The 13,005-nt window shown below is 42.9% G+C and overlaps 1 protein-coding gene across 5 annotated transcripts; it reads right to left on the minus strand.

Annotated features, from left to right (window-relative positions):
* Nucleotides 1–83: 83 nt before the first annotated feature.
* Nucleotides 84–10,232, minus strand: LOC135489527 (uncharacterized). Of its 5 annotated transcripts, XM_064774917.1 has the most exons (23): nt 10,123–10,232; nt 9,544–9,638; nt 9,087–9,242; nt 8,709–8,871; nt 8,446–8,580; nt 7,966–8,047; nt 7,784–7,859; nt 7,280–7,438; nt 7,019–7,137; nt 6,698–6,831; nt 6,340–6,395; nt 6,014–6,189; nt 5,619–5,734; nt 5,291–5,492; nt 5,057–5,137; nt 4,754–4,954; nt 4,366–4,518; nt 4,044–4,169; nt 3,549–3,741; nt 3,276–3,392; nt 2,927–3,029; nt 2,701–2,719; nt 993–1,795 (listed from the first exon to the last, which is right to left on the minus strand). In XM_064774917.1, exons 2-23 carry the CDS (start codon nt 9,587–9,589, stop codon nt 1,772–1,774), a joined length of 2,637 nt encoding a protein of 878 aa, XP_064630987.1. In that variant the 5' UTR covers nt 9,590–9,638; nt 10,123–10,232; the 3' UTR covers nt 993–1,771. The 5 variants fall into 5 exon arrangements, with proteins under 5 accessions (XP_064630984.1, XP_064630985.1, XP_064630987.1 ...); XM_064774914.1 differs by lacking the exon at nt 2,701–2,719 and having other exon boundaries at nt 84–1,136; XM_064774915.1 differs by lacking the exon at nt 2,701–2,719 and having other exon boundaries at nt 84–1,136; nt 9,544–9,635; nt 10,123–10,226.
* Nucleotides 10,233–13,005: the final 2,773 nt, after the last annotated feature.

Here is a 13,005-nt window from a genome sequence, read left to right on the forward strand (position 1 = left end):
TCTCTGGAATGTCTGGACATCTTCAGAGAAAGACCAAATCAAGAAAACTTCTGTAAATCATTTTTAATATAAACATACCTCTGTTTAAAACATTGTAATCTTACAAAATATACTTTTGATATTTATACATTTGGGATGTGAAAGTGCAAAATAGTGAACTATCAAACTTGTACATCAGAACTGAAGGACGGATGAATGATATCACTTTGTCTAAGATATCACAGTTTTATAGCAAACATGTCAAATCTAAATCCATCCGTAAACCCCACATTTGATTTCCCCTTAGAGATTTTAATCAAGTTGTCCTTAAACGTGTTGCCTTTCATAGTCTTCTTGGCACAAAGACAAAGACATATACACAATATAACCAAGAACATATCCAGGACAAGCCATTGAAATACATATTTCATGAATGCACATCTCTTGAGACACTAGATAACCAGATTTGGCAGCGATCTCATAAGTTTTATCACTCCTAAAACTGGTACAAGTATCTAGTCTCTTATTGTTATGAATTTGTCCCCAGTGTCCTCTGATTGGGTGGTCTCGACCGAAACATCCAGGGCAAGTTGTCGACAAGCCAACACAACAGTTAAGTGCTAGGGGAAGTGCGACCAACAGTCAGGCCATCAGTCAGACCAGTAGAGTTCTACAACTGTCGTCAGACAAAGCAACTTCTGCGACAAGAAGCAATTACGTGCAGGACTTCGCACTGCTGCCACCTGGTGCGAAACAGAGGAACTTGAGGGGGTGAACATCTGCTTGATGACCATGCTGGCATAGATTCAGCACTCTGTTTTGACTAACTTATACAAAGTACATGTACTGGCAACTTCAAATTTCTTCCTAACAGAAAAAGGAATCAGTCTATGCTTTCCATGGCAGAGCTTCCAGCCTTAGACCCCTCAGTCCGATCACTACCGGCTGTACTCAACCAAGGCTCCTCCACATCCATCCCTGTGGCCTCGCCATCTGCCTGACACCTCGCGAGGGCTTCTTTTTCCTCATCTGTCAGATCGAACTTTGCAAGCTCTGCCTTCTCTCTTTCCTCTTCCTGGCGTAGAAGCTCCTTTTTACGCTCCTCCTCATGCTGTGCCTTCAACTCAAGTGCCTGTATTAGACGAGCGCCAACCACTCTGGAATTACCGCAATGTTAGAGTGAGAAGAGGCTTTGATAGAACATGCAGAAAGTGGGGAAACACAATATTCAGCAAGAAAGTAAGAACAGGAGCACACAAAGAACTTGTAAGAGATATAAGAAGGAAGACACCAGAGAAAGAAAGTGAAGGGTTTTCTGGAAACAAGAAATCATGGAAAAAGGAAAGTATGACAGTGTCATGCTTGCGGAGCTGAAATGTGCAATAGAAACAAGAGAATGAGAAAGAATAACAGAAGTTAGTTGCAAATGTTCTGAGAGCTCTGGACTCATATAGCTGAAAAGATATCAATCACCAAATGACATGGAGGTCATCATGATGCAAGTCTACAAACATTCTGAGAAGATATTTATAAGAAGGCCGCCCTAAAGTCTCTGGTAAGCACAGCTTAACTACAGCGAGGCAGGTTCTACGAGGACTCCTTTCTCCTTTTCATCTGAGGTTGGGTTCTATTCCTATAAGGTCACTGCCGCATGTACTCCAAGGTGTTAAGTCTACCACAAGGGTCATGGACCAGCAGGGATGGCAGCTACGCCTTCTGCCAACGAAGCATACAGGATGTAAGGTGTATCCGAGGAGTACTACAGGGACCAGCTGAGGGTGTGCTCTATTCCTTAAGCATAGGCAAAGGCCTGTGGCTGAAAGATACAAAACAAAGGCTTGTGAGGTGCAAATAACAACAGAAAATTCACGCCGTGAACCAACACCATAAGATAACAATATGATAAACTTCAGCTAACTAAAAACAGCCCCTTTTTTCACTAAGAACAGAACATTGGCACTCATGAATTAACTTTTTGAAACAGTAAGATCCCTTCAAACTATTTCCTCACACTATCAAGGGATCACCTGGGCCCAGACTGGACGCTGAGTGTTAGAAATGACTTTGGTTGAGGAGCTATGTGTATGCAGGCAGGAGTGATAAGAAGCTCTTTTGTTAGAGCACCTTTACCAATTTACACGAGGAACTTGTTAAGGTACTCCATTGTTTGGGACTAGGAAGGGGGAGGATATTCCAACTTAGGTGGATGTAAGCTGGTGGACTATTCCACTTCAAATGCTCAACAATCGATGGGGGGAGGGGGGGGGGGGGAATAAGCAACAATTATGTGCAGGCAAGAAATGAAAAGACAAAGAAGTTGGATGACAGAACAGGGATTTCTTCATCTTGTGAAATGGGCGGGGATAAACTTGGGATTTCACAGTTAAATCATGGACAATTAAACCTGGGAAAAGAAAATATGAAATTAATAAGTGTTTGGCTTTCCCCAAATTGTGCATACAACGAATATCACACACAACACAAATACATCAAGTAGCTCAGCCACCAATAAAAGGGATTTGTCCTTTCTTCAACAAAATCATGGCTGGTCTCTTTTAAGTCATGTGTCAGATAATCTGCTGTAGTTCTTGAAAACAGGACAACTCTGCAAATGGCACCATAGTCATTCATGAAATTGTACGCAAAATATGACTGTGATTTTGTTGAAAAATAGGTCAAATCACTTCAAAGCCCACAGCTGCACAACATCTGACAGCCCACCTTCCAGTATGAGGGGAGTCTGAAATGCAATAGAGATTTTTTGTAAAATTTATATATGATCACAAAGTGATTTACTCAGCACACATAGCAGAACCATTGACCTATCTTTTCACTCACTTTTTAAGCTGAGAACTGAACAACATTACCACATTATGATCTCACTATAGAATGTAGGCCTATACGTGGATCCTTTTCACTCTAATCAGTTCAATGTCAACCTCCTTACCTCGCGATGTTAGCAGCCAGATTCTTGATATTCTCCATGGTAAAGATTGGATGTCTGTCAGACCCAGCTGGAGACTGGCTGTAGCCAGACATGGCCTTACTAACTGAAATCACGAGAGAAGACATATAGTTGCTGCAGACCGAGTTGGCAGATGAATTACAAGACGCTCTCTCTATAAAGACATGGGTAGCTGCTCTCACAACATCGAAATGATCATTACCAATAACCACAATCGGGACACTTTTGAGTAAAGGCAGTAGGCCCTATTCCTTGTTGGGAAGGTTCTAAGCTATACGAGAAAAGTCATTGAGACAGGAATCCTTGGATGTGTCGTCCTTCAGAGACTTACTCATATTAGTCATAGGTGCATTCATCATCATCATGTCACGAGCGAATGCCACTTTCTCAGCAACAGATTCTTTCACCACTGGTGAGATCTGCAACAGACTCAGGTAGCTTGTCATCTCTGAGAGCTGTTAAGGAAATACTCGTCTCAAACATAGGATAAGGTACCATAGTGGAAGAAGAGTAGCTTGGCTAATGTCGAAAGTGTAACAATCTGTGACAACTAGAAACCACAATGTTTGAATCAAGAGTTACAACATTCATCACAAAAGGATACGAGAAAGTTTCTGGATTGGCACGGCTTCCTCCGTCTCATCAAACTGGATGACGAGACAGTCTGTTTCGTAGTAGAGCCTCTTTCTGAGCTTGTCATTGGAGACGGAGAGAATGTTGTCAAGAGCGTCGGAGAATTCCTTGTAGGTCATCTGTCCAGGTTCGTTGGCAGGATGTGTGATCAACTTGGCTTCACACTACGGGAGAGATAATCATCAAACATGAGAGACTTGTTCAGGTGGGCAGTATGAGACAAGGGATTACTAGGCAAATTGGCTGAAAGGGCTTTATCCTGCCGTGCAAATATGCCACAAAGGTACATTTTCATCAGCTGTGAAAGCAAGAAGATCTAGACTGAGAAGTAATGCTTGATTGTCAACAGACTCTAGGCACGCCCAGTGGTAGGTAATGAATTTTAGACAACAGAGGAAAGTTTGGGCACTCAACTGTTGATACAATACCTGAACCAGTTGGTGGAATAGAGATGGTTTATACTTACATCCAAGAATCTGGGCTCTCGATACTTGAGGATGATATAGAGAATGTACTCATAGACTAGCTCTGCTGAAACCTTGTTCTCTGAGAAGGACACGAAGCCCATGTGTAACGTCTCCAGGTCATCTTCCTGTAAGAGTAGGGGAATATGTGTTCAAACCAGGCTGTCTCGCAACCAACTTTATAGGGCCTCATTCAAAAGATCACCATCACCATGTGCTTGAGCACTGTAGGCACAGAGAGAGACCAGAAGGCTTGGATCTATGAGCGCATACAAGGTAAGGTGTTAGTGACATACAAAAGCTGAATAATCAGACAAAACTTACTGTACAGAATGGGTAGACGACTGAAGAAAAGTTTCTGAAGTCCTCCACATCTCTCCACTGGACTTGCGTGATGAAGTCTGAGAGGAGGAGGATGTAACGGAAAGTCGAGGCATCCAAGTTACCAGTCAGGATGTTGGCCAGGATCTGAACGGTCTGAAATAGAAGGGAAAGTTACACTGTTATCTCCAGCGATCTTCAGTGATGTCAATACGTGAAGCACCTGGTTTAAAGTCAGCGTGTAGAAGTCACACAAGCTACTATATTAACCACAAAGATCCTGGATGTCAGCAGTCCAAAGTTCCACAATCATACAGCGTTAACATAGTCTAGACCCTACCCTATTCATTGATCTACCCTATTCGTTGACCTACCCTATTCGTTGACCTACCCTATTCGTTGGTGCATATTCAAGAAGAGCTGTAATGAGATCATAAGCACTCAAGAAGACGACGTCCTCCTTGAGATAACGCTCACGGAGGAAGGAGTACATGTTGTCCAGGATGCTTTGGTAGCCATCGTCCTCAAGACCATACTCATCCTGCCACAACATATAGGCATAGAACTGTTCGGTGATGGATAAAGTCCGCCGCTGAAAGAAAATTGGACCGTTCTGTTAACTGATCTCATCCAGGGCATCTGGTAATTGACAGGGTATTGGACTATTTTCCAATAATGATAGTCTGATACTTACGACAGTCAATGGCCGAGGTATGACTCTTCTTAACAGTGTTCTGGTGGCGTAATCATCCCATATTCTGTTCAGGGGATATTTCTGAAATAAACAGACGACCACAGCATTAGTTTACCCACAAACTACAACCTTACAAGTTGTCTAAGACAACCGATACTCCTTCAGGCTCAACTGATTTTGTCAGAAGTCAAGAAGTCGGCAAATTTTATCTTTCAAGTTCAGTATGTTTCTTACCATGTGTGCCTCAATGCCCATGCTTGGGCTTTCCCTGAGGAATGACGGTGTATCAGGTAACGATTCCCCCTCACCAATACCTTCCAGTTCACGGTCCGGGATACCGTCGAAACCCTCAAACTGGCGATGTTTCCCTGTCGACTTTCTATCAGCTGTTGTGGGGGTCTGGAGAGTGGTTGCAGTGAAGGGCTTGAAGAATGTACTGAAAATAGAGCAAAATATGAAGTGAATAAGCCCACTACGAAATAGTTAGTTTAGGAGTTGAAAGTCCAAGTCAAAAGGAGATTTGTAGCTTGTTGATCCCATTGTTTTAAGAGCCAATACTTACTCCATCATCTGTTGGTTAATCTTGACTTTGGGCCTTGTGATCTTGAGATGTGTGCAGTTGTGTGGCAAGGGGAATGCTATCTCAGCTCCGCGGACTCTGTGTGGACATATCAGAGTCTAGAAAGAAGAAAAGCTGGCAGGTTATTCTAAACCTTTCTCATTCCATGTGCCAAGAAAAGCTTCAAATGACTGGGAAAAACTGTCAGTATTGTACTTCAAATGGCTCATTCTTAGTGATGTAGTCACCTATCCTGACAAAGTGAGTACTCTTTGATACCTTAAACCTTAAAGTTTCAAATGAAAGCAAACCTTCGTTCAACTGCAGCGTTTTCTGTGAGATTTCTCCCAAAACCTGAGTGCCACTTTACCATGACATAAATGTAGAGTACTGTTTACCTTTTCACCACAGCTCGGGCAATACTTGGCATCTTTGAATTCATGGAACGTCTTTCCCTGATTGGTCGACGTGTACATCATGGCGGCATACTTGCTGAAGACACGCTCCTGCGGGATGAACGGATCAGGCTGTGCTTCTTCTTCATCAACATCTAGACCCTCAGTCAACAGAGACTCTGCAACGGAAGAGGTCACTTGTCTTTATCTTAACTCAAGCTATGGTTCACTTTGAACTAGACTTTTGCTAAGATCCTTCATGCTGTTAACAAACAAGAGTTTTGCCTTCAGATACCAACTCCCTGGCACGAATATAAGTTTTCACCAACCTTTTGATGGGTCTGTGGGTCCTGACTTGCCACCTTTACCGCCCTTCTTCTTTTTCCTGAAAAGTAATCAATGGAAACAGTGGTTTAGTTACTACAGGTCATTCAAATCATGACAAATGGTGGTACCTATATGGTCTCAGCAGGATTGGTCATTCAATTAGTTAGTGGTCAGACTGGCACAAGATGCAATCAGTTATACCAATCAGAGAAGTATGAAAAACTGCTCTGATGAGCAAATTCAACAGACGTTTACGCTCAGTTTCAGATATGAAGTTGTCAGTAACTTCGTACAGAAGCTGGGTAGAAAGTATCAGTATACAGACGAGTGGTTTAAAGACGAGGAATGTTCAATACATACGCAGCGACTGCTGGTTTGTTCTCCTCTAAGATCTGTAACTGTTCCTCCAACATGGTCTTGTGCTGCTTAATCAACTCCAGTTCAGTGTTCAGCTCATCGATGGACTTCTTGAAACGAGTCTGTTTCACTTGTAGCTGGAGCAAAGACGACAACAAAATAACCCTGGTGATATTATACAACCGGAACCTCAGAGGTGACAAGCACTGTCGTTTGTATTACACCACTCCAGCAGCTAGCATAAATGCATGCAAATCATCATTCAATCAATCAGAGTCCACTGAGAATATCTTAGTAGACAACCGATAGGCCGCTGGAACTAACCTCTTGGTCTACTTTTTCTATCTCATCTTCTTGTTTTTCAAAGTCCTCCTGAGACTGACCGTCTGGTACGTGTTTACTGATCAACTCTTCCTTGTGTTTCTCCAAGTAATCATCAAATTCTGAAAGGAAGAGATTAGTGATTAGGGTATAAGTAAGGTGGTGCAATTATGGCCTTGGTACGATTATTAAGCCAATGTGTGTATTAAGTGAAGAACTGAATATAGAAATGAACAAAGCCAGCGAAATATAAATCGGACTCACCTTCAATGGTTGTGTTTTGTACCATTAGTAATTGCTCCTCTAGTTTACAAGCACTTTCTATATTACTGAACAGATGAGCACGCCGCGTGGCAACGACAGGAAGTTTTTCCTTTTTCTTTTTCTTTGTAGGAATGGCATCTATTTCTTTGACCGTAAATGCTGAAACAATGACGAGCCAAAATAACTGAATATGCAAGACATTTGAGTATGTTTGACCTAATTTTAGAATGTTTAGAGTGTCAATAATTACCACGATATATGGACTTTTCAGGGTGACCATAGGGCCGTTTAGACGACGCGAAAAAATCCGGATGCGTCCCGAATCCGGATTAATTTTTCGTCGTGTAAACGCAAAAAGATCCGGATCAATGTGGTTGCATCCGGACTAAAAAGGTACCATCGCCTTGGGTGGTTTTAATCCGGATTCATCCAGATTCGATCCGAATGCGGTCTTTTCGCCTGTCGTCTAAACGGCCCTCATAAGACATTTTTTATTATACTTACCGTCCTGCAGTTCATCATAGCCATCTTTGAACTTGTAGAGGTATTTTATTTCATTTTTGGCATTATTGAGATCGTCCTGAAACATAAAATGAACGTTAAGACATGTTCTCTTCTGGCACTTTGTGATATACAGAGATTCTTTCCAACCAGACAGATCCAGAATTTTCAAGCACAAAACTTACCTTTAGATCCGCAATATCAGCCTCTAAGTTGTTCTGTATTGTGTCTGCTCGGTCTCTCTCTTCGTCCATAGTCCGCTCTTGACTGGAAAATGTCAAACACGAAAACTTATGCTGTCACTTACACATCAAATGAGGACTATAGACAGGAGCTAGGAGGGGTTATACCACCATACATATGTACGTATCGATGTATGTATGGTTCCAGCTTTCAGCCTCACCACATGGGCCAGACCCAGCCGACTTCAGTGGACTTTAAAGCCATTTACGGCCTGGGTTTTACATCAGAGTTTTCATTCTTCTAGATTGGTTGCCAGCCAAGGCTAAGGAGGCCATTCTTCCTAGCTAGGCGGTCGAAGCGGTCATCTTCAGGAGATTTGTACGGTCAAATCCTTTTCAGTTGAGGAAAATACTGTCAAACTGACATTGCTGCCAATTTAGCCAGCAGTACAAGTAGACACTTATAATGTGAACTTCACTTACTATTCCACTGTGTTTTCAAGATTCTGTATATCATCCTCGAGACTTTCAACTGTACTTTTCAGTTGATCAATGTCATTCCTGAGGTTCGTGATCGTCTCTACACTGTCTTCAAACTGCACATGCTTGTCATATAACCTAAAATACACGAAAAATGACATAACAATCGATTTTTGACACGGAATCAATCAAATGAAAACTTGACCCAGAACTTCTGCACCCAAGTACTTCCCAATCCAACAAATTTAGAGGGCAAAACCGCTTACTTTTGTTTGAGGACTTCTATCTGTTCCTGCATCTCCTCAGCTCTTTCATCCCTCTTGTCATAGACCTGCTTTACCAGTGTTAAGTATGGTATCCTCTGAACTGGAGCCTTCTTATTCACTTTCTTCCCGATATCTGTCGTCAGTTGGTCACTGTAGACGGCCTCTGAAAAAAAACGAGGTTGTCTTCAAGAGCGTTACATACTCTGGCTAAAACAGCTAAGGAAGTATATCATGAGGGTCAAGATGATGTCAAAAGACAAACAAAATTGATGTCACGTCTCTGTTCCACTATCTACCCGCCTAGACTCACGACTATTACGCCACCAGTCTGGAGCACTAATAGCTTTGCAACCTGACTGTCAATCAAGTGATTATTACCATATATTTCTTTCATCATGAGTGACACAGTCTGCCTGAATATTCCCATGTGTGGCACCATATTGTCCAGGAGGTGGAAAATCAAGGCCATCCTCTCCTCGGTTGGTTTGGCATCCCTCCCACCTTTCTCCGTCATGATGGTTTCATATTTGGTTGCTGCAATAGAAGATGAAGACATTGATTGAGGATCTTCAATACGAAATAAGAGAGAAGAACAGAGACCATCTATAGGGAAACTGAGGAATCATACTGCCTTCTGTGTCTGGCTGCATCAGAGATTCTGGTCTTTATATTTGAATGGGACAATGCCTGAGACTGACCGCGAACATTTAGACAGACTCAAGGGACAAAGTCACAATCAAGGACAGCTAACGAGTCCATGCAATGTGATTAGGAAGGTTTTCCAGGTCATTACGAAACAGAAAGGGAAACTGACACATAGTCGATCATATCTTACCCAAAGACTTGGCATCCATAAACTGTGTATCCCTGTCTGCCGACATATTGATCTTGCACAGATTAAACTTGGCAGGATTGAAAATTGGATGACTGCTGAAATTATAGCAAAAGGATAGGCCAAGCGGCTATTAAAAGGAAGGGGATTTCAACAAATGATGGTCACTTGGTAAGTAATAGTGGTAGGCCTAATCACTGAAGTAGTACCAGTTGGACCAGTGAGCATACCCAAGGCCGGCAGTAGAAGGCCTGGGCCCTGGCATCTCTCTCAAGTCAATACTCTCATATATTTTGGCCTGTACTGCACCAATTCCGTGGCGTGGTGTCTGTTCCGACCATGATGGTAGCTAGCCCACCCTGATCCCATTGGTAAAGAATTGATACTTAAACAGGGAACGAATGCAAACGGTTTTGATTTTCAAATTGCAACAATGTATATCATTATTAGTCTACTCTGTGTACAGCACCACAGACAGACTGACGTGACAGATCAAGCTGCTGCTTCATGCGTTTTCTACTAGGCTAACGGCAAAACAGAAAGAAAGTTTTGTTTAATGCTTGCTGAGAAAGATGAACATACATATATCATTTACAATAACGTCAATATAATCTCGCATCGATGTATTTTATTGGTCGAACAGAGTGATTTTGAAGAACATTTTGTTGATCTTCTAACCGGAAGTATTGGCCACCTGCACATGCGTAGTTTGGAAAGCTTCCTTAGTTACTGGGGCGCTATGTTTACATGTCTATAAATAGCTTCGGAAACGCCATTAAGACGTTATGACATCATCAATGGAATTCCGAGTGGTAAAATTAGATAAAAACACGTGTATTCGTTGACATTAACCCCTGATTTCCTCAGGATGAATGTAGGCCTAAAAATTCTGTTTCAAACTTGTGGTTCATGCAATTCCAAAAGACTATGATCTTTTGTTGAACTGTCCAGCACTTATGACCGAGCTTAATAGCACAGCGCTAGCAATCATGGCACGGACTGAGATAACCTGTGGGAGACGAGAGAAACCCCAGCAGCTCAGGTCTGACTCTGAGGCAGGTCTGGCTGGCACTGGCTAGGCCTAACGGTAAAACTAGTGGCACCCGTCTTCGGCGACGTTGACGGTAAGGGGAACTGCAAAACATTTCTTAATTTAACATCCACGTTAGTAGCTTCCCCAATAACTGCCCTATAATCCTCCCCCATATGCTCATGTCCGCCGGGCATGATAATCACGTGACCGTCTGACCATGTGCTTTCTAAATTTAGCATATGCCGCCATGACACCTCCTTGAAACACTCTTGATCTAGCCTCACCCTTAGTTACTCTTAAGTTGATTTAGGCGGGAAATTCAAAGTTGTAATACCACGTTGCCATGATCATTCTGCCCTTTCGATGACTTATACGAATGTAATTCCGATGCCTAAAACAAGAATAGCAATACATGCTTCGTGAATAGGCCATGTGCCCCCCCCCATCCGGGTCCTGCCCGCCGGTAGGCCTACCATACAGTCTCAGCGTTGGCCTATGCTACATATACCACATGCCACTTCTTACAGGCCTGTCTTCAGTTCAGACGCAATCCGAGAGATGGGGTTGCTGTTGATTTGTTAATTCCAAACTGGCGGAGGTTGAAATTCTCCAAGGTTAGGCCTATCTGCATGGGTCATCTGAAGAATCTATTGATTGAGCATACTCAATGAATAAATCAGGGAGGGGTATTCATTGATGCGATAAACAAGAGGCCTGCGGCACCAGATCATCCCATGCTGCAGCTCAGTTGGAAGAAGTCAATAGAAGTTGAGAAGTGTGCAGGCCTATACTTCCCGGCCTACATAACTACTACTACCCCACAGCTGATAGACGGATTGGTTCTGCAGAGACGCTTCAAAAAGCCAGAGATCATTGTTCTCGGCTGGCCCATATAACACCATAAAGGATTTTACTTAGGCCTACTCAAAGTTGCCAGAGAGGCCATGACAAACACAGAAAAACGTGTCATTTCAACCTTCATTTATTTAACAATGTCGGAACACACTCGGAAACGGAAACCCCCACACGTTAAACTCGTGTAGATGTTTGAAATTTCCTAAGATGGAATGTCCGGGGAACAAAGTAGGTGTTCTGGCCCCCCAGAGAGCCGACTACCCTCTCTGGGCCAACAAGTTAAATACGGCATGGATTTGACACTTTTTCCGGGGTATCTTCTACTTCTCACCGGGTTAGTAGCCTATAACCCCAACATATGACATACGTAGAGCCTATGTCTACTTGATCTTCGATCGTACCAGGTTTATCTCGAGTATGAGAACATGTCCTTGACAATGAACTTTTTCGATGAGTTTGTACGTCTTGACCGCTGCCACATGCCGGCCTAGGTGACAGTAACATCAGTGGAGAGACAATCGTCTTTCTTACAGTTTGACTAAAAAACGAACAATAAATCAACACGTGACAATAGTATCACACCGGATATCACAATGTGACCATAACCCTCGCCTGGAAGTCCACAGTGCATAAGTGGTACCAAAATTTGTCAAGAAATCGATCACCGATATGAACCGGACGCATACGTGACGTGTGTGGCCTTACAGGGACATGACGACAGCATCACTATTGACATTTCCATATTCCATTGACTGTACTAGGCCTATACGTTTATTCAGCAAACAGAATGTTGGCATAATATCAAACATGAATTTCCAAGAAATCTCACTTGTAGTGTTGCGGCAAATGAAACTTTACATTGCGACAGCTGTGGGTGAGAGGCGGTTTTCATTGATAACATCTGCAATATTAATAGAAATATTGATTCTGATGTTTTCATGATAATTTTGGCTTGAGAACATATTTATGAATCAAATCAAGCCTATGAGAAAGCCTATTAGAGGAGGACGCCCACCATTTTGGAGTGTCCTCTGAGTGCTATGGTGATCATTGCTAAACAGCGAAACACGCGGCACAACCAGCAACGAGTGAAGAACGACCAAAAACGAATGAATTGATGGGACGAAGGCATGATCGGCCTCATGGGATCATACTCGATGTCAGGCGCCGGCCCTTTGTCGCGGCCGTTCATCTGATGATCCTGACCGTCCCGTCTCCAAACGTCGGCCAACAGTTGACACGATGAGGCCAATGTCCTGTTATCAGCTCGGGATGAGTTGATCGTTTGGCTATGGTGTGATAAGGCGACGGTCTGGCAGGTTATCACCCCATCTACAAAAACCTACCAAACCGGGTTTTGTCCATACATAGCGAACTGGTCTACCGAGTGTGACTCCTGTCCTTTTACTTCGAACCTTGACCCGAGCATGGCGAGACAGAACAACCTGATGAATGTTCACTTTGTAGGTCTGCCGAGGACAGGTCATATTGACATGGACAACTGATAACGAAGCGTGGGCATGGCATTCAGTCATCCCACAAAATCAAATACCAGCCTTGCATTAGTTCTGACAAGA

The sequence above is a fragment of the Lineus longissimus genome, chromosome 6 (assembly GCF_910592395.1).
Source record: "Lineus longissimus chromosome 6, tnLinLong1.2, whole genome shotgun sequence".
In the NCBI taxonomy this organism is placed as follows: Eukaryota; Metazoa; Nemertea; class Pilidiophora; order Heteronemertea; family Lineidae; genus Lineus; species Lineus longissimus.

Bases quoted from the DNA above. Each gene is read 5' to 3' on its own strand.
- LOC135489527 (XM_064774914.1), bottom strand. From the start codon at position 9,589: ATGTCGGCAGACAGGGATACACAGTTTATGGATGCCAAGTCTTTGG. The intron at 9,243-9,543 runs GTAAGATATGAT...CTTCTATTGCAG, and splicing joins TATGGATGCCAAGTCTTTGG to CAACCAAATATGAAACCATC. The intron at 5,493-5,618 runs GTAAGTATTGGC...CTCTATTTTCAG, and splicing joins ATTAACCAACAGATGATGGA to TACATTCTTCAAGCCCTTCA.